The sequence below is a fragment of the Dreissena polymorpha genome, chromosome 13, assembly GCF_020536995.1.
Source record: "Dreissena polymorpha isolate Duluth1 chromosome 13, UMN_Dpol_1.0, whole genome shotgun sequence".
Lineage (NCBI taxonomy): Eukaryota > Metazoa > Mollusca > Bivalvia > Myida > Dreissenidae > Dreissena > Dreissena polymorpha.
This window is the reverse complement of record NC_068367.1, coordinates 15,993,799-16,013,140: the sequence shown is the minus strand read 5'-3', so window position 1 is coordinate 16,013,140 and position 19,342 is coordinate 15,993,799. Positions and strand designations below refer to the sequence as shown.

The 19,342-nt window shown below is 33.6% G+C and overlaps 3 protein-coding genes across 3 annotated transcripts; all 3 read left to right on the top strand.

Moving 5' to 3' along the window:
• Positions 1-584: 584 nt before the first annotated feature.
• On the top strand, positions 585-3,862 carry LOC127855104 (uncharacterized). Its single transcript, XM_052390474.1, has 4 exons — positions 585-1,571; positions 3,171-3,316; positions 3,441-3,536; positions 3,676-3,862. Exons 1-4 carry the CDS (start codon positions 1,463-1,465, stop codon positions 3,829-3,831), a joined length of 507 nt encoding a protein of 168 aa, XP_052246434.1. The 5' UTR covers positions 585-1,462; the 3' UTR covers positions 3,832-3,862.
• Positions 3,863-4,391: 529 nt separating this feature from the next.
• Positions 4,392-16,286, top strand: LOC127855980 (chorion peroxidase-like). Its single transcript, XM_052391915.1, has 10 exons — positions 4,392-4,521; positions 11,354-11,536; positions 12,551-12,596; positions 12,768-12,862; positions 13,218-13,319; positions 13,699-13,806; positions 14,864-15,099; positions 15,282-15,538; positions 15,990-16,073; positions 16,274-16,286. Exons 1-10 carry the CDS (start codon positions 4,392-4,394, stop codon positions 16,284-16,286), a joined length of 1,254 nt encoding a protein of 417 aa, XP_052247875.1.
• A 121-nt stretch (positions 16,287-16,407) lies between these two features.
• LOC127855108 (peroxidase-like protein) lies at positions 16,408-18,128 on the top strand. The gene is made up of 4 exons (XM_052390477.1): positions 16,408-16,503; positions 17,066-17,235; positions 17,518-17,617; positions 17,995-18,128. The coding sequence occupies exons 1-4, from the start codon at positions 16,463-16,465 to the stop codon at positions 18,050-18,052; spliced, it is 369 nt and encodes a 122-aa protein (XP_052246437.1). The 5' UTR covers positions 16,408-16,462; the 3' UTR covers positions 18,053-18,128.
• Positions 18,129-19,342: the final 1,214 nt, after the last annotated feature.

The following is a 19,342-nucleotide window of genomic DNA, read 5'->3' as shown; positions in this document are numbered from 1 at the left end:
GATACTGCACAATGAAATGAGTGTAAAGCTACTTCACAGTGAAATTGGGGTAAAGATACTGCACATTGAAATGAGGGTAAATATATTGCACATTGAAATGAGGGTAAAGATACTGCACAGTGAAATGAGGGTAAAGATACTGCACATTGAAATGAGGGTAAATATAATGCACAGTGAAATGAGTTTAAAGATACTGTACAGTAAAATGAGGGTAAAGATACTGCACAATTAAATGAGGGTAAAGACAATGCACAGTGATATAATGGTAAAGATACTGTACAGTGAAATGAGGGTTTAGATACTGCACAGTGAAATGAGGGTAAAGATACCGCACAGTGAAATGATGGTAGATATACTGCACAGTAAAATGGAGGTATATATACTGCACAGTGAAAGTGGGAAAGTAATACTGCTTAGTAAAATATGGCTTCTTATATTGCAAGGTTATATGTGGGTAGCTGTACAGTACATTGAAATGTGCGTAGTCACTCTGCTTAGACGAATGTGAGTCGCTATACTGCTTAGTGAAATCCGGTTAGCAATACATCTTCGTGAAATGTGGGTAGCAAACGGCTTAGTGAAATGGGAGCCAGACAACTCGCCCCAAAGCCAACTCGCCCCAGGACAAGTCGCCCCGAAAATCTGGACAAGTCGCCCCAAATATGTTGGACAACTCGCCCCAATCGAAAGACAACTCGCCCCAATTTTGTTTCTTATATATAGTATTATAGAAATTTTGTTCATATAAAATTTGTTAAGTTTAATGTATTAATATTCGTGATTATTGTTTTTAGGAAATGTAGTTGTATGATGTTTTTTTTTCATTTCATATTGTAAAACTTTGTAATTCAATAATTGTTTACATACCGGATTGCTTTTAGTAATAAATTGTTATTAGCTTTTTTATGATTGTGTTTATTAAAATAAGCCCCATTTAGTTCGTCTTGTTTTGAAAACGTGTGAAATGTTAAACGTTTATTTTGACGGCATGCTTTCATTTTCTGTTCAAAGATTGTTTAATGAGACATTTTGTATGATAGTTTGGTTTAATTAAAGAATAATGGAATGTCTTTGTGTTAGTTATGTTTTGAAAACGTGTGAATTGACGAAAATTAATTAAGCCGGCATGCTTTCATTGTCTGGTCAAAGATTTATTAATAAGACAAACGGTATGACAGTTTGGCGTGATTAAAGAATAAATAAGGTAACACGCTTAACCAGACAACAATGCTGTTTGCAAAGTAATTATAAGGGCTGACTATATATAAAGAGGGTATCTGAATGAGCCCAAAGTATGTGTTTTGTTTGTGTCGGACAATACTATTTGTGACTTGGAATACGATTGCTATATAGTGGTGTCGGTTTCAGTGCATCTGCCATGTGTTCAAACATATATGTGCTTATTTGATGTCGGATACAATAATTTTCTAGTGTTAGTTAGTTTTGTGTTTGTGTTTCTGCAATGGCAGAAGTGGCAAGTTGTATACATTGTGGAAAGACAGTTGGGCAGAGGCAACGTGCTGTTTCTTGCGATGCCTGCGAGCGATGGCAACACATAGGCTGTGATTCTGGTAAGTAAACTTATAATATAATTATTTGTTGTGTCTTACATTTTTTAGGTCAGGCAGCTTTTGTTTCCCCATAAATAATGAATCTAAATTGTTGGATACTTGCAGATTATCGGGTAATCAACCAATGTCCGTTAATCCGGTGACACATAACAGATGTGTTTTACGACCTGATAACGATCATAAAACCTTTCAGATAAATGTCAGAAGTCACTGGACCGTTATCTTTGCGTTATTTGGGTGATGTATACCGCTTTAAACTATTGCTCATGGTGTAATATTGAATGTGTTTACAGTTTTTTTTACTTGTCAGTACAAATATATTTTAAACGTTTGTATAAATCCTTAGTATTGAACATTACTATCTGCTGAAATGATTGAATATTATGATAAAATGTGCATTTTATATTTATGATAAGAATTTACATTAACCTTTTATTTAATATCCTTCATGTATATACATAAGTCGCATATTTTGAAAATAATTACTTTGTCAAAAAAGGCGTGAAAACTCGACACTAAATAAAGAAATATCGTATTGTTTGTTAAGTGTATGTGCTTGACATATTTTTAAAATAGCATTTTGTTGTGGTAATTCTGACGCTATTGGTTATTGAGATATCGCTGTTGACAAAAAGCCGTTCAGTTGACATGTAAGGTTCGTTTGTCGGGATATGCTAAACTTTAAATTGAAACAGAACCAACATATTATCAAATAAGACGAATACTACCACCAATAAGGTTTATTAATATTTTTTTCATAATTGATTGAGTTATTGTAAATATCGTACTCTATGTTGGCCTCTTCTTATTGAAAATGCGTGTATACTGCCAGTGTCATGCGAATATGGATCTTATTTCTTAATATTCACCTTCACACTTTATTATCGCCTCTAATTAAACTATCTCTATTTAAAGAACATATTACTGCGAACTAAATAGTACCCCATTATAATTAAGTTAATTATTATTACTACTGGTAAATAACATTTAAACTTTCCTATAAAAAGAACAGTTAACATTTAAGGATTCTTATTTAAAGATACTGTGTACGTGCTTGAATTAAATCTTTTTCTGTATTAAAATGTTCTAATAAAGTATAAATTTCAGATTTGGCACGAATCTTTGTATATTGATAGATCTTCTATTAACCCCGGTAGTGTTTATTACCAATTATTGTCAATTAGTGTAAATTATAACATCAATCAATATGTGTCATAAATAGGGCGTACCCGAGATACAAACATGAGCCGATGTTGTCTACAACAATAACGATTGCCACACTTTACCTTTAATTGAGAATTACAGACGTGTTAATCAATAAGTGTTTTCTATCAATTACTGTAATAGATAACATCAAACAGTAGGTGTCATACATATGGTGTACCCGAGATGTAAACATACAAGTCAGAAACGCGAGTCTTACACCCATATTGGCATTTTAAAATATACTTTTGACTGCTTAACTCTAATAACATGTATAACATATAAATAAAAATGTGTCATTTAAAGATACGTTTACACATGTGTATAATTGTTATAAAATATTCATCCCATATTGTCGTTGAATGTTCATACTATGAATTTGTTATTAAATCATAGGTATATCCCTGGCAGAATACAAAGCAGCAACAAGAGACGAAAGAGAAATTCACTTTCTATGTGCAGAATGTTGCAGAAGCATTCCCACTATTCATAGTGTGCCTGAGGACGAAAGGGTATCACATGTTGACCCAGATTTAACACAGGTATTCGCTCATAACAAATGCTTTCCGTTTTCTGAATTTCAGTTATTTTTGTTGATATTGTATCACAAAGATTACTCAATCTTTCTGTTTATGTTGTTTGAACACATAAATGTTTCTCCTTTAGTTAGTAGAACCTGATAGTGCTGACGCGACATTTCTGAATGGGGACGTTTATTCTCCTATGGCCGCCCCGGTTGCAGAATCAACAGTAATCCATCACGTTAGTATATTATATAATATTCCCTTCCGCGAATTAGTTTGATTATAATTGTGCGGTTCTGACGATATTAAACAGCTGATATTAGAATATAATTTTATAACATACACATTACTTACAAAATTACTTTCCGTTTTAATAGGAGCATGGCCAGACATCTACGACTAACCCTCGCAATCTTAACGAAACCTTCGTCGTAGATAACACAGACAGACGAACTCACATCTCCACAGAAGATTCGTCGTTAAACATAGGGGATATATCTTATGTCACTCCAGAAATACATATAGAAGAGTAAGTTCACATTTCATTGTTACACTCAATGTATTTTATAGTATGATTTCACATGTGGATCGATATTGACCTAAACTGGTACTAAAAATACGAAATGTATGTACGTAAGTCATGTCTATAATGTTCCTGCCAGCGGAACATGTGGAACCAGCGATTATGAGGTAGATTATATATTTGACAAATACACAAAGAAATACAAAAAATAACTGGATGGCCACGTTTCACTTATTTAGAAATAATTCGAAAAACCGTTCAGACTATTACTTTACAAATTACAGGTCTCTTGTAATAGTACTGATTCATTTTTATTTGTTTCAGACTGAAAGAAAAAACAACAGACGAACGCCTGGCCGACCTGCTAGAGTATGTGGACAGGACATGGCTTAAATCTTCGGTGTGGGGACCTGAAAATTGGAGCGTGTTTGGTCGGAGTGTCCGAACAAATAATGACTGTGAAGGGTGGCACTTGAAACTAAATCAGCAAGCCAAGAAAGCCAATTTGCCTTTCTACCTACTACTGACCCTTCTTGTGAAGAGGCTTCCCTTCTCCCAACACAGATGAAGATGGTATCAGAAGGAAAGCTATCCGGGCGACAACGAAGGAAGAACACGTCTCTCCAGGGAAAAATCTTCAAGCTGTGGGAAGCGTACGAGAGCGGAGAATTGTCAGTCAACGGCCTACTGAGGAAATGCAGTGGCATTTATGGACCAAATGCATGAACGTTGCTTATTTGATGTCTTTCTGATTGTTGGAAATGTTTCAACCCTTGTTTTTGAAAAGCTTGTTTGTGTGTGAAAGTTACTGTGTGTTTGTAATGTTTTACCATTATTATATTTTTTAAATGTTTGATAATATTCATCATTTACGGACCAAATGCCTGCCTGAAAGTTGCTAGATTGAATTGAAATAAATTATTGCTCATTTGTTGTTGTTTTTTCTTCTGATTGTTAGAAATGTTTCAACCATTGTGTTTAAAAGCTTGTTTCTGTGTGAAAGTTTGTGTTTAATTATTACGGATGTTTGAAATGTTTGATAATATTCATCATGGCTCATTACAACCTGTGTTTGTAATGTTTTAAAAGTATTAAAGATGTTGGAAATGTTTGATAATATTTTGTGAAAGTTTGTGTTAATTATTACGGATGTTTGAAATGTTTGATATTATTCATCAAGGCTCATTACAAACTGTGTTTTAAAATTATTTTTAAAATGAGTTAATAAATGGAAATGTTTGATAATATTTTGAATTGTCTTTTCATTCATAAATCTGTGTTATTTATTTCATTTAATATGCTAAAATTGATGCTTTGTATGTTTTCAATAAAAACAAATGTTAGTATCGTGAGTCTGTAATTGTTATAAATTATGAATAAAATTATGAATATAACACATTTCTATTTTTATTTTTTTCCCCATGTATTATTCGTTTTGTGTATTCAGCATTCCTTTTAAAGTCAAAAATGTTATTTAATACATTTTTTTCACAAAGAGTATTATATATATGACAAAATATTTCGTTGCACGCTGTCATTTAATTTGGGGCGAGTTGTCTTTTATTTGGGGCGAGTTGTCTTTCGATTGGGGCGAGTTGTCCAATATATTTGGGGCGACTTGTCCAGATTTTCGGGGCGACTTGTCCTGGGGCGATTTGGCTTTGGGGCGAGTTGTCTGGTAACCAGTGAAATATGGGTAGTTATACTGTTAGTGAAATGTGGGTAGTTACACTGCTAAGTAGAATGTGTGTAGTAATACATATTAAAATAATAAAATGTATGTAGTTATACTGCTTAGTGAAATGTGGGAATCAATATGGCTTAGTTAAATGTGTCTAGCAGTACTGCTTAGTGAAATGTGGGTAGTTATACTGCACAGTGAAATGTAGGTTGTAATACTGCTTGGTGAAATGTCGCTTCTTATATTGCACGGTGATATGTGGCTATATTTACTGTACATAAATGTGGGTAGTTAAACTGCTTTATGAAATGTGGGTAGCAATACTTCCAAGTGGAATGAGGGTAATGATACTGCACAGTGAAATCTATGTAGTAATACTGTTTGGTGAAATGCGATTTAATATACTGCTAAGTGATATATGGGTAACACTACTTCTTACTGAAATGTGGGTAGTTGTACTGCTTAGTACTGCTTAGTGCAATGTGGGTATAAATACTGCTAAGTGAAGTATGGGAAGTTATACTGCTTAGTAAAATATGGGTATTTATACTGCTTAATAAAATGTGAATAGCAACACTGCTTAGTGAAATATCGGTATCAATACTGCTAAGTGAAATGCGGGTTGTTATACTGCTTAGTAAAATGTGGGTAGTTATACTGCTTAGGAAATGTGGGTAGTAATACTGCTAAGGATAATGTGGGTTATTATACTGCTAAGTGAAATGTAATAAATTACATGTATACTGATTAATGAACAGTGAGTAATTATATAGATTAGTGAAATGTGAGTGGTTATACTGCGCATTAAATGCGAGGAGTAATACTGCCTAGTAAAATGTGGGTAGCTTCAATTCGTAGTGAAATGAGGGTCGTTATATTTCACAGTATAGAGTTAGAAGTAATGGCATGAGATTAGCAATTCTTCAAAGTGAAATGTGGATAGAAATACTGCAAATTGATACGGAATATAGCGTTGGGATTCCCCAAATCAATCACTACGTATCAATGACAAAATAGCACGCATATAGAACAACCAATTGAATGCTTCCGCAATCGTTTATATTATGACTCGTTTACTGAGAAAATGTTAAAATGTTATTAATAGCCCTAGTTAATATGTTTAATGACGTTTTTATAATAACCATAGTTTGCACATTTATTAGAAAATAACGTGTGTGCACAGCTTGATAAACCCCAAAAAATGTCATGGTAAATGTACATGATCGCCAAAGGAAAAAAATTAGGTGGATTTAAAAGAATAGATGTTGGCTTGTAGGTTAAATTTCACTTTGTGTTTAATTGATGCTCTGTGTACACAGTGTGTTAAAGTACAGATAACATAAGTTATCAAAATCAACGAATATTTCGCCATTTTTTCGTAAAATAAAATTAACCCAGCGGTAGATGCGGTATTGAAACAAAGATTTAACGAGATATAAAATGCTCGTTTTTATTTTTTGTGCGACAATATATCCCATGTTAATTTCCGCTCCGAATATTAACGAGCGAACGCGAGACTGGATTCGGGCAGCGTCGTAAGAACAACGAATTCGTGAGAACCCGTGAACTCACGGTAGCTAGGCGGACACCATATCCACTACGCCACGGCGACCTTTGAGTATAAACTGTATTTTAGTAACAATTTTTCTAAAACATTACATATTCTTCTAGTATTGAAATACACTGTTCAAGAAACCAAATTATGAAACCTAACACATGCTTCCATTATTAAACTTTTGAGTTATGTACATTGTATAATACTTTGCGACCAGAAGCAGGTAGTGCTGCATGGATGACCTGGACCTGACAGATGGGATTTTGAATCCTAAAAAATGAACCAATTCATAGATGCAATAGGGAAGACAAAGAAATATTCGTGAAACAGTTTTGTTCATAGACTTCCGTTTCGGCGAACCGCACTTAGGCCCGGTTTGTACATCCGTACGGTCATTTGTCTGAGATAAAAATAGTTTTTAAAAAGTTAACTATATTGTTATTGCTGGTAACCGTATAAATGTCATATTCAAAGGCCGACACGTTTTGTAAATTATATTCTATCATATTACACAATTATTTGTTAATGAAGTACAGTGCATTGATGCAAACTATATATTAAACTCTGAAGTATAAGCTTATTTTCTGAATGAATAAAAAACGTCACACGTTGACTCGATTCATAATTCTACATACTTCTACATAAAATCGTTGTCGGGAAAGGCTTAATTCGTCGTCTTGCAAATGAACAACACAGATTCCGCTTTCAGACTTAAATAGCGAAAAACAACACAGTGAATAAACAGTTCATACGCATATATAATGTGTTACCTTATCAAATATGCCTGTTATTTTAAACACTTTTCTTTAAAAAAATGTAGCATGAATAAACTGTGAATTAAATAAGTTATTATAAATATGAGCCAATATCTGGAAAAATCGGGATTAAGTTTATTAAGGGTAATCGTGGACATAACTATCCGCCAAGAATTGACATTCGTTTAAAAAAAATGGTTTCTTTTTAACAAAAACACACACACACACACACACACACACACACACACACGCCATAGAAACGGAAAGTGTGGTTCCTAATTAGTAGCTTATCTTGGACGATATTTGCCGCATACCCATCAAACCGGGATTTGCTAGAGCGCGACTAGTATAAATTAACCAAACTTGCATTAACATTCTAGTTGAATGTTTCCTCGCCCTCGTATCGAATAATGCTTTTTTAAAGCTGTTGTCATGCATGCATTTGCATTTTACAACACAAATCAACCATCGATTCAAAAAAGATAAATGGGAGGCGGAAAACGACAACGGGCGAGGCATGGTATGGTATTGCGCAAGGGGGGATAAGAGGGTTAGGGTTAGGGTTTGGGTTAGTGTTAGGGGTCGGGTTAGGGTTTGGGTTAGCCTAAACCCAACCCTAACCCTTACCCTAACCCTTTTTTTGGGGTTATCACCCCTGACCATGCCTCGCCCGTTGTAGTTTTCCGCCTTCCAAGATAAATATGTTAATTTAATCAAATACAAGCAAGAGTGCTGATTGTCAATATGGCATGAATAGTTCTATATGTTACGTGGTACAGTAGTGGGGTATAGTTGGAGGGCGAAAATGTATGGATTGTTTCATAAGGTTCATAAGCTAATGATCGTGTTATGACACGTTGTTCTCATGTTTCTATTGTGCTTAAGTTGTAGTTTTTATACTACAACGATGTAATTCCATGGCTTACATGCGACTTATAATATCGAGCTAGCGTATCATGGTAAAATTCCGTTAAAGGGATATTGTGAATATAGTTGAACAGTTAAATGGTCGATTTGAAATAACAACGTTTAAAATATAATTGAATGCAGTTAATAAACCTTTAACGTTACAAATGAAAACATATCTTAAATTGAATCGGTATAAAAATATTGTAAAAATAGTAAGGACAGTAAAAGAATCTACCACGAAACATCAGGACCCGCTGTGTATCTCCCTTTAGGAGTATGCGCTATTAAATACATAAAAAATAACTTCTTAATCAAAGACATTGTCGGTGGTCATGTAAGTTCTAATCAAGTTTTTTTTCGAAAAACAATATTTGTTATATATCCGTTAAAGATATAACTTATATTTTGATGGAAATACATCGGTATATTTAAACTTCAACACATGGATTACATTTCAAACTTTAATATTAATAATGTATTTTTGTTATTATGTTTCTTAGCATTTTGTTATGATTCGTGGTTACTTATTAAATTCGTTCTCACGCAAATGAATGCATATTTTATGTAGTTTTCACGGAAAAGGGGAACCCCAATCATGATGGGACTTTTGCGAATTGAAGCTGCTTTGTTATTGCTTTTAACTGTGGTTGCAAATAGTAAAGAACACAGGTTTGGACGCCTTCTCTCACCAAGGACCCATGGCAACACAGCGCGGTTCGACTCGTGGAAATGCAGGGAAATTATTGAGAGGGCGTTATTGTCCTTCTACGGCAATGACTTAAGTATACTTAATTTTTGTTTGAACGTCATTTATTCATGCCATACCCTGTTGCCCATGTAATATAACCATTACATATTTTTATGTTACACATATGTAATTTACTTTTTAAGCGTTTTAATTGGCTTAGTTTTCGTTTATTGACCAATCGCATTTTGTTATTTTGCTGCAATGACGTTGCAACGTCAAATGACATCACGAAATGTAAACAACTTGGGATTTATCATTATGTTTGCGTAAATATTTATTTTATTTGCTCATTTAAAAGCATGAGATAAAAAACCTGACACTCGTTGTCATATGATACCATATTTTATAAAACTCGTCCAGGAAATTTGTTAGTAAGCTCGCCAAAGGCTCGCTTACAAACAAAATTCCTGAACTCGTTTAATAAAATTTGGTATGATATGACGACTCGTGCCAGATCCTATATGTATACTTTTTATATAAAGCGCAAGCATGATTTAAATTGGCTCTTATATTGTGTTGTTTAATAGACGTAAAAAGCCAAGCCGATTTGTGATCGTAATGTTATTTTGTCGTTGTTCTTACTTTTTAGAAAAAACAAGAAGATTGTCAAACTCGAAAATGGAGCTATTAGAACATGGTGGTTGTCAGTTGACAAAGTGCAACTATGTGCTCGAGTACCTTAAGAAAAAGGACGCGTAAGTTAAATTGATATAAATCTACGCACTAATATTTTAAATAGTTTTAAACTTTAAATATTATAATGATAAAGCCTCATGAAAATAACTAGGCCTATATTGAAACATTAGAGTTTGCAAAACTTGTATGCGAATACATGTTTTGTTAAATGTATCGCGTCGTCCAAATTGGATACTACGACATATACGATTGTGCTGCTCCAAATTTTCCTTTGTTTCTGTATATTCTAATCAGAAACCATAATGTCCGCTTCGATTTGCGAAATCTAATTGCGGACAGGGCAGCTGCAATTCAGCTGCAATTCAGACAGCTGGAAACCGCATTTTGGCCAGGCGCTACTCCTTCCGCATATGTCGTGAAAAAAATTTTCGCACCAGGTGGCTCGCATTAAATAATATATAATTTAATGCATTTCGAGCGCTCTGTGGTTATTTTAGGATTTATTAAATGTAATATTAACTTTAACGTTGGCGTATATGTCAGTTTACAGCAGCACGAAATCATTATTATTTATAAGAAAAACATACTAGTCAGCTAAAGGTGGTGCCCAACATGAATACAGCAAAGTGGAAGAAAGGGTTCATTTCAAGTTTACAAGCACTCAACAACGCTGCCGAGATCGAATTCCTACGAACAAGCCCTCCAAATTTGTGTTCCTTGGTCGTATAACAACACAAATATAATTCCAGGTTTTCTTAATTTCCTTTTTTTATTCATTATATATATATATATATATATATATATATAAATTATAGAGAACACTGTTGGGATGCGAGTAAGATAGGCCAACGGTGTGCAGAAATTTTACGCGAAAGTCGCCAGAAAAATGGATGTCCAGTGAAGCAACTCCCTCAAAGAAACTGCACACAAACGAAATCTGTTCCATGTGACAAAGCGGGAGCTTTTCGGTCGTTTACAGGATGGGGCAATAACCTGAAAAACCCAACATGGGGAATTTTGGGGTCTAAACAAACCAGGTGCGTGAAAAACGCATACGATGATGGTGAGTGAAGTCTTGTTCTGTTTATTGATTTTTGAAGTTCATTTGGAATGTTATTGGCGTCTTAAGCATGCACTTAAATATTAATATTTGGACAAATATACGTTGAATTAAAAAAAAAAAAAACATGCTGATTACTATTTACCGAATACCACAAAATCATGATAATTCTTCATTATATCTTTAAGGAAAGGCAACTCCAAGGACACGGTCTGCTACCACGAATAAGCTTCTTCCGTCGCCTCGTGTTGTTAGCAACGTAATACACAAGGCCGGTGAAGCCATGGAAAAGGAATCGAATCTATCGTACATGATCATGCAGATGGGCCAATTCCTGTCACACGACTTTATTATGACAAAGTCGTTTACAAGTACGATGTTTTCCTTGAGGCTGATGATCGTTAATACACTGAAATATAAGGAGTTTTGTCTTTTACTAGTTAGGATTGTGGCATATGTGTTCTACACGCTTGATGGACTTTGAATTTTGATAGCGTAGTGCTTTGAGTTTTATTTAATAAATATGTAAATTTTATTTGGAAGCAATAACGGGTGAATAGTTTTTTCAATGGTTTGATCATTATTTTTATAAGTTAATGTTACAATCTTACAATCTATAATTGCATGCCTTTTTAGCATTTTTTCATGTTGATTAGATTGACAAAAATTGACAAAACATTCGTTTTTCGATTCTAAGTTATGGAATACTGAATATTGTTTTGAAAATAATCCCCGATATGTTCCCACTGGTCTGACTGGACACATTTTATTAATTTGATTTTGATTTTACATAAAGTAAATTCCATGTCTTTTAACTGTGTGTCATGTTAAATCATCTGAAAAAAGCTACATAGTCGTTATTATTACTTATGCAGTGACATGTCATAATTTCCCACATTCAGTATTGAATTTTTGCCTTTTCATTCGTATGTTTGTATTAATATATTCAACAATTGCATCTGGCCAGTTGGTCATCTTGGTACATACATTTTTTTTCAAACTAGAGTATTTTCAATCAAATTATATTTCCAGCGTTTAAATATCCACCATCGTATTTTCCAGGAAACCTTTGCAATAAAATTACAATAAAACTGCTTATCAAAAAGAGACGATAACAGTATGAAAACAACTAAAAGCATTTAATTAACGAACATGTCTAAACTTTTGTGGTAATACCGTGCAATATGTCCTAAGACAAGTGAGAAAATGTACTCGGGCAATACAAGGCTAATACACATATGTATATTTTCACTTTACTCAGTACATTGTTCATGGCATTATCATGAAAGCAAACAAGTATCTTCTCTATGAGGGACGACACTTAACGTACATGCAATAAGCCCAGTTCCTCAGAGCGCGGCTGATAAGTCTCTTCCCTTCTTCAGATGACGATGAGACACCACTGGAGTGCTGTGGTGATGATAAAGAATGGTAAGAACCTGACAGGAACCGTATCTAAACAAACATAACTTAATTAAAATAGAGTAAATATCTGATTATATTTTAAACCATCAGTCTTTATGAAGTTTTGATATTCTAAATATACGCAAAAGTTGGTTGTGATGCTATGATTCAGGACCTACGTACATTCGATCATTGCAGTTCTGAGTGTTTTCCGATATCCATTCCGGCAGGAGATACTATGAACACAACGTGCTTGTCGTTTGCCCGATCAAAGTCTGTCTTCGACTGTGATGGTGAGCACTTTAGACTAAAACTCAAGGAGTGTGTGCACCTTTCTGTGTATAGTTTATTCATTGGTCCTCATACGAACCTAATGTGAGCTAAATTAGGGACTGACAGAACTACATAGCTGGATCTTACTTTTTACAATTCTGAAAATGTTTTTATTCTCTCCATTAGAAAACGTTCAATGCATTTTCTGTCCTAGCAATTATACATGTTAAAACAATACGGTTGTATGGTAAGCGTCTTGGTTAAGCTTTTTTAAATCAGCTAGAAACAAAAAAGCCCCAAAAGCTGTTCGTTCATGTGTGGATGTCTTAAGTGTTTGTTTCATTATTTGTTATTGCATCACTTTTCAAAAACCAGGGATACGTCAGCAGCTTAATGGGCAGTCATCGTATCTAGATTTGTCATGTCTTTACGGGACTGACGAAGACGCGGCCAACGAATTAAGATTATTTAAAGGGGGTAAGGATTTTTTAAAGCGTGTATAAGGACATGTTTTTTTCTTGTATTACGCAAAGACTGAAACAATATGTAATAAAAAAACGAGAAAAAAATCCTAGTTAAAATGCATGATTTGTGTGTATTGTTAATTAGTAAGTATATGATAAGATATATATTTCGAAAAATTATCAATTTTCTCTGAACATACACTTTGATAATTGTCATTAATAAAGCTCTACAGTAATAACAAATCTAACTTCTCTTGGCGTCTGTTCTGTAATCGTTTCTATTCCATTTATGATATTGAACTTGAGCGATCAATTTTATATAAAAAAAAAAGGTCCAACGAATAATATCCTCAGTGGTTAGACGTATACAGTACAATCTTGCTATTTGATAGGCGAACTAAACGTAAGTTCCACCAACAATCTTCCTCCGGACATGGACGACAGCACTTGCGAGTTAGAAGGTTCATACGACGAAGCATATAATTATTGTCCAATGTCAGGTAAGTTGCTCTTGCACGTAGCAGAAATCACACAATATAATATAGCCAATACAATATTGCAAATTGTAGAGATTTCTAAACAGGTAATCTTTTGTTGACAGAAAACAAATATCGAAGTAATGTGTCACTATTGCAGTCAATGATAAACTAATCGTTATGATAATAAAACCATGAATTTAGAATCTACATAATACGTAAATGGGTATCATTGCTTTTAATTGTCTTTATCTAATTGTGTTGCTATCACTATCACTAGACACATCTAAAATTAACATGTGTAGTTTAATTGCCGATACTTTGTTATGAAAACAGTTAATAAACATTCATCGTTGTCATTTAATCATACATCGTTTCATTATCTATTGTATCGCAGGCAATATTAAGCAATATTAAACCAGGTCAAAAAGTGGCCTTGTTTCTGTTACGTAATAAATGTGTTCGTCCCAAAAGAGTAATATCTAACAATTTCAACTCATATTGCAAACGACAATGTGTTGCTTTTGTATTTAAAAATTACAATAGAATTCACATTTCCGCTTATACCTACCATTATCGAGATAAAGGGTGTAGAGATTAATCCATTAATCACGGCATAATATGTTTTAAATTTTGAAGAAATTTAACAATTAGTTTGAAAGGAAATGTGACCCATGATCAACAAAACAAAAAAAATCTTCTCTGAATGCATAATGTAACGAAGTAAAGCCATTTTGGGAATTTTCATGAGGTTCACAAAGGGATTATTTGCTGCTAAGTTTGATTGAAATTTGCTACGTTGTTTAACGAATTTTAAGTTTTAAATCAGATCGCATCGACATTTTCTTCGTTTAGGTAAAGATTTCAATTAAGTGTGGACGCCCGACCACGACTGATTGCGCACATTGCGAGTTTATATATGCTATTCATTGACAACATATTTATTTACATCATATAAGACATAAATGTTCCAAATAAAACAATATTATTAAGTGTGATAAAGTAAACATTCTTTTACACCTCATAAAGTAATACTATTTACTAATATAAATATACAATAACGGGCATAATACTATTTCAGGTGATCCGAGAGTAAATGAAAATGCCGGTCTCTCTGCTTTTCACACTTTGCTACATCGTGCCCACAATATCTTTGCTCGGGGTTTGGCATTTGTAAACCCTCACTGGAAAGATGAGGAGCTGTTTCAGAATGCAAGAAAGATTCTGGTCGGAATTTGGCAGAAAATTGTATATGGTGACTACTTGCCCCTCATTGTCGGAGAACAAGCCATGAAATCTCATAACATTAATATTTCGGTAAGAGAATATAATATTTAGTATAATTTAACAAGCTGGTACAATTGATTTACAAATATATAGCAGTCGTCAAAGTCACCATTTGGTATGATTACAAAGTAAATAATATTTAATGTCAGCATAGTACGACGGTGTTATTGAAAATTAAACGCAATCAAATACATAAATCAAATACTATTCAGCCCGATGGCTACAAAGAAACATACAACGTAAACACCGATGCGACTGTAACCAACGAGGGTGGCATCGCGTTTAGATTCGGGCACTCCAACATTCACCGAATGATGGTTCTACAAGACCAAGACTATAAACTGTCCATGACCCCTGAGCCTCTGCAGCTAAGTTACTTCAAGTGTAAGTGGTACCATGCGTTTAATGGGCGAGGTCATGAAGACGTCCTTCGATGGACGGCTGACGCCGCATGCCCTCGGTCGGACAGGTGTGTACTCCTGTTTCTATTCGTTCATGTTATACATATTTTATAGTATTGCTTTATGTTATACCCATTAAAAAACAAAGTGCAATGCACATTTTGTGTGTGCATCAACTATCTAAATACAGACAACGAAAAACAAAATTGCTTATGTTTTTGCTGATTAATAATAATTTTATAGTTCAACAATATTTTTACAAATAAAAATAAAAATCGACTTAAAATTCTTATTATCTATTTGAAAAATGTGCGATTTTTTTAATAAACGTCATGTTTTCTTACAATAAAAACAACAACTATGAAACTTCCACAGTGTTTTCTGCGATTCATTAACTCAAAAAGTCATTTGTCTTTGTTCTAAATTGTATAACTGTCCTTGAAATGTTGTATTATGAAGCGACTTGGTTATTTAGTATTTCATAAAATACTTAATATACTATTTCATTGATCGTTAAAGACTTCTTGAGCCATCAGTGCAACAAACATTATTTGAAGACGGCCGCGGCATATCAAGTGATCTTGCAGCCTTGAACATTCAAAGGTAAGTTAAACAATATATATATTTATATTTATTTATTTATTATGTATAAAATATTTTATATTTATTTTTTTTGTTATTTTTGTTTTTCTACAATTATCGATATCGTTGCTGCATATAAACCAATTGTAGATGACCACCATTCCATGATACTTCGCAAAATTAAATGTCATATGTAGTGTTGTATATATATCTTATTACAGTCACCCGTTTTGACATAACATATGCCTTAAATTATATCTAAACATTCAGCTCGCGTGTTTATTTTGTAATCGTGTTTCCATGCATGAAGGGGTAGGGACCACGGACTGGGTGGGTACAATGTCTACAGGCGGCAGTACGGCCTTAGCGCTGCAAGTAATTTTGATGCTAATCAAGAAGGACTGGTAGACATGGACCCGGAGGTGGCAAAGCTACTTCAGTCTGTGTACAGGTAAACATATACAAAGAACTAATTACATTCAAAAGGTGGTTACAAAGTTATCGCATATACAGGTCACCATATAAACAGAACTAATTAGTATGCAAAAGGCGGTTACAAAGTAATCTCTATCACAATTGGAGCTCTTTGCCATATATACTTGAACTACATAGAGTTTTATCTCAATTTAAATATGAACACAATTGTATTTTGCTGTGCATCAAGTCAAATTAATATCGAACACTGCATTCTCATTTCTTTTTTTTTTCTACAACATTCATGGCGTTAGATCTAAATATACCGAGGCAATTCCGCCAAAGCCATTATAATTAACGTTTATGACATATACGTACATGATATATCAATATTGAAACTGGAGACATCGCCTTCAGATTTTGTCTCGTCAATAAATTAAAGTTCTTTATTTAAAGCAATTGACCAGGCACCACTATTGAATACCCAATTTATGATTCTGTGATATGTATATATGTCGGGTGGTTAGGTGCTGTTATTGCTTGGCTACAGAACGCATTAAATAACAAAACTAATGTAGTATTTTTATTTTTTATTTTAGCTGTCCAGATGACATCGACCTTTTCACTGCAATAATTACAGAGAATAGGAGTAATGGTACACTTGTGGGACCCCTGGGTCAAAAGATTATCTCGGATATGTTCAAACGCTTGAGGGACGGTGACAGATTCTTCTTTGAACGCGATGATCCAGTTGTTAGATTCACTAAGGGTATGTTTTATTCTAGAAACTTATGGATGCACATAAAACGTCGTTCAGCAATTAAATTATGCTATACGGTGTACTTATGGTTTAGGTATAATAATTTAAGTTATGTTTTTACATGAGCTGAAAAGTTTAACATGTTATTGACATTTCTGAGACTTGGGTATTTGTGCTAGTGTCAATGGCGGTAATATACATTGGACAGGTAAAAAATTTATGCTAATTGTCGTTAAAAGACATAGTTGTGTTTATACACATAACAGTCTGTTGTGGTCGATGTGATTTTAGAACAACTTGCTGAAATCAAGAAAATCACATTATCGTCACTGATTTGTGAAACTACCTCGACGTCAACCATGCAGGACAACGCGTTCCTTTTTGGAGTTCCGTACGTGTTTTTAAAGAAAGAAAATAGTATTTATATGTATCAGAAAAATAACGTTTAATTTATATAGAAGCCCGTGTATGGCATCTATACACGGGCTTTTATATAAATAAAAAGTTCTTTTTCTGATTTATAATAAAATGAAAATAGCATGTTTTCATAAAATAAAGATAACTTATTTTGCACTAAAACGTTTCTGGGGTTTATATTCAAAATTTAGATAACAGCTTCATATGTATTTCATATTTCAAATGTTTATAGTTTATTGTTACCTTTGTTCTGTATATTGTCAAAGTGTATAAATAACATGTACAAAAATAAATAATTATGTTTAATTTTGATAAAGACCTTACTCGTTGTGATTGTTTTCTATTTTACAGCAAGAAACCTTGCAACGAGTTTCCGAAGCTGAATTTTAATCTTTGGAAATCTTCATGAATTTATAAGCGAATTCGTGTGATGGTGCGACTGAAAAAAATATTGCATTTCTGTGGCATAATAACAAAAGATGAACGATCCAATAAAGTAGCTAAACTTGCTCGGACTGCGAATTGTTATTGCCCTTTGATAGTTGAATATGTTTACGACTGGAATATATGTTATTCATAATAGTACTTTTATCTAAATCAAAGAAATACACACATGATGCAAATAGTGCAGGTCTTGTGGCAAAACGGTTAGAAAAACATGATAAACGGTCTTCTCTCACCAGTTAATATTGATATATTCGGCATATTTGCATACATATCCACTGTCGACTAAATAACACAATAATAAAGCACGCCTTTGTATAAGGTGTAATGAGAAACCATAATAAAAGAAAACTTGAACGAAAATGATGAAGTGATAGCGGTTACTTAGAGAGGCAAGCCTGTGAGCAAGGAATGCGGACATGAAGCGCTAACAAAAACATGAATATAAACCAGAATGAATATTGGAACAAAACAAGCGAAAAATATGCTTAAATATTGTACGAGCCTCATGCAAATAATGTCTTGCTATACGTGTACATTGTTTGCAAAATGTGACCAACTTTTTCAAATGAATGCTATCACGTTCGGATTCGCGGTTCGACATGCCGACAGCTGGGAAAAAACAATCGTTTTGCACTAATGACCTCTGTTCAAACACCGTGTAGTACCGTCTCATACGTGTTTTCTAGCTAACACAAGCGGCTTATTTTGGATATTATTTCGCGTGATTAATTAATTATGTAAATGAGCTGTGTCGATGGGTAAATGAATTAACAATCTGGCGTTATAAATAAGGGTAAATTCAACAAATCATTTCTCCCTTAATTGCACTGATTATCTTAGTCCTACATGTTTAATGTTTTCAGGCGGTACTACTTTTTATAATTAAGAGAATAAACTTTATGACATTTTAAATATAAATACGTTAGTACTGTCAATTTCTTAAATTCGACAAAAAAGTTTACCTATGAATATTTATAACTTCACGTTTTGTTTAATTTTGAACAATTTGAATTAACATGAATTTGAGCCATTTATTAGTATTTAGCCTTATTAGTATGACGAACGTGGTTGAAATGTTCATATCAGAAAAGACAATTCATGACTGTTCCAATATTTTCAAAATGTCAAAACTGCGGAAGCACGAATAAGGAACCACGAAGATGCAATAATGAAAAAAACTGCGTTTTCATTGTTCATTTTTTTTACTTGACGTAAATTTACTTTTATGTTGAATTTACGTTTGTTCGAAATG

Bases quoted from the DNA above. Each gene is read 5' to 3' on its own strand.
- LOC127855104 (XM_052390474.1), top strand. From the start codon at position 1,463: ATGGCAGAAGTGGCAAGTTGTATACATTGTGGAAAGACAGTTGGGCAG. The intron at 1,572-3,170 runs GTAAGTAAACTT...ATTAAATCATAG, and splicing joins ACACATAGGCTGTGATTCTG to GTATATCCCTGGCAGAATAC. The intron at 3,537-3,675 runs GTTAGTATATTA...CCGTTTTAATAG, and splicing joins AATCAACAGTAATCCATCAC to GAGCATGGCCAGACATCTAC.
- LOC127855980 (XM_052391915.1), top strand. From the start codon at position 4,392: ATGGTATCAGAAGGAAAGCTATCCGGGCGACAACGAAGGAAGAACACG. The intron at 12,597-12,767 runs GTAAGAACCTGA...CGATCATTGCAG, and splicing joins TGTGGTGATGATAAAGAATG to TTCTGAGTGTTTTCCGATAT. The intron at 15,100-15,281 runs GTAAGAGAATAT...AATACTATTCAG, and splicing joins CTCATAACATTAATATTTCG to CCCGATGGCTACAAAGAAAC.
- LOC127855108 (XM_052390477.1), top strand. From the start codon at position 16,463: ATGGACCCGGAGGTGGCAAAGCTACTTCAGTCTGTGTACAG. The intron at 17,236-17,517 runs GTATGTTTTATT...ATGTGATTTTAG, and splicing joins AGTTGTTAGATTCACTAAGG to AACAACTTGCTGAAATCAAG. The intron at 17,618-17,994 runs GTACGTGTTTTT...TCTATTTTACAG, and splicing joins GCGTTCCTTTTTGGAGTTCC to CAAGAAACCTTGCAACGAGT.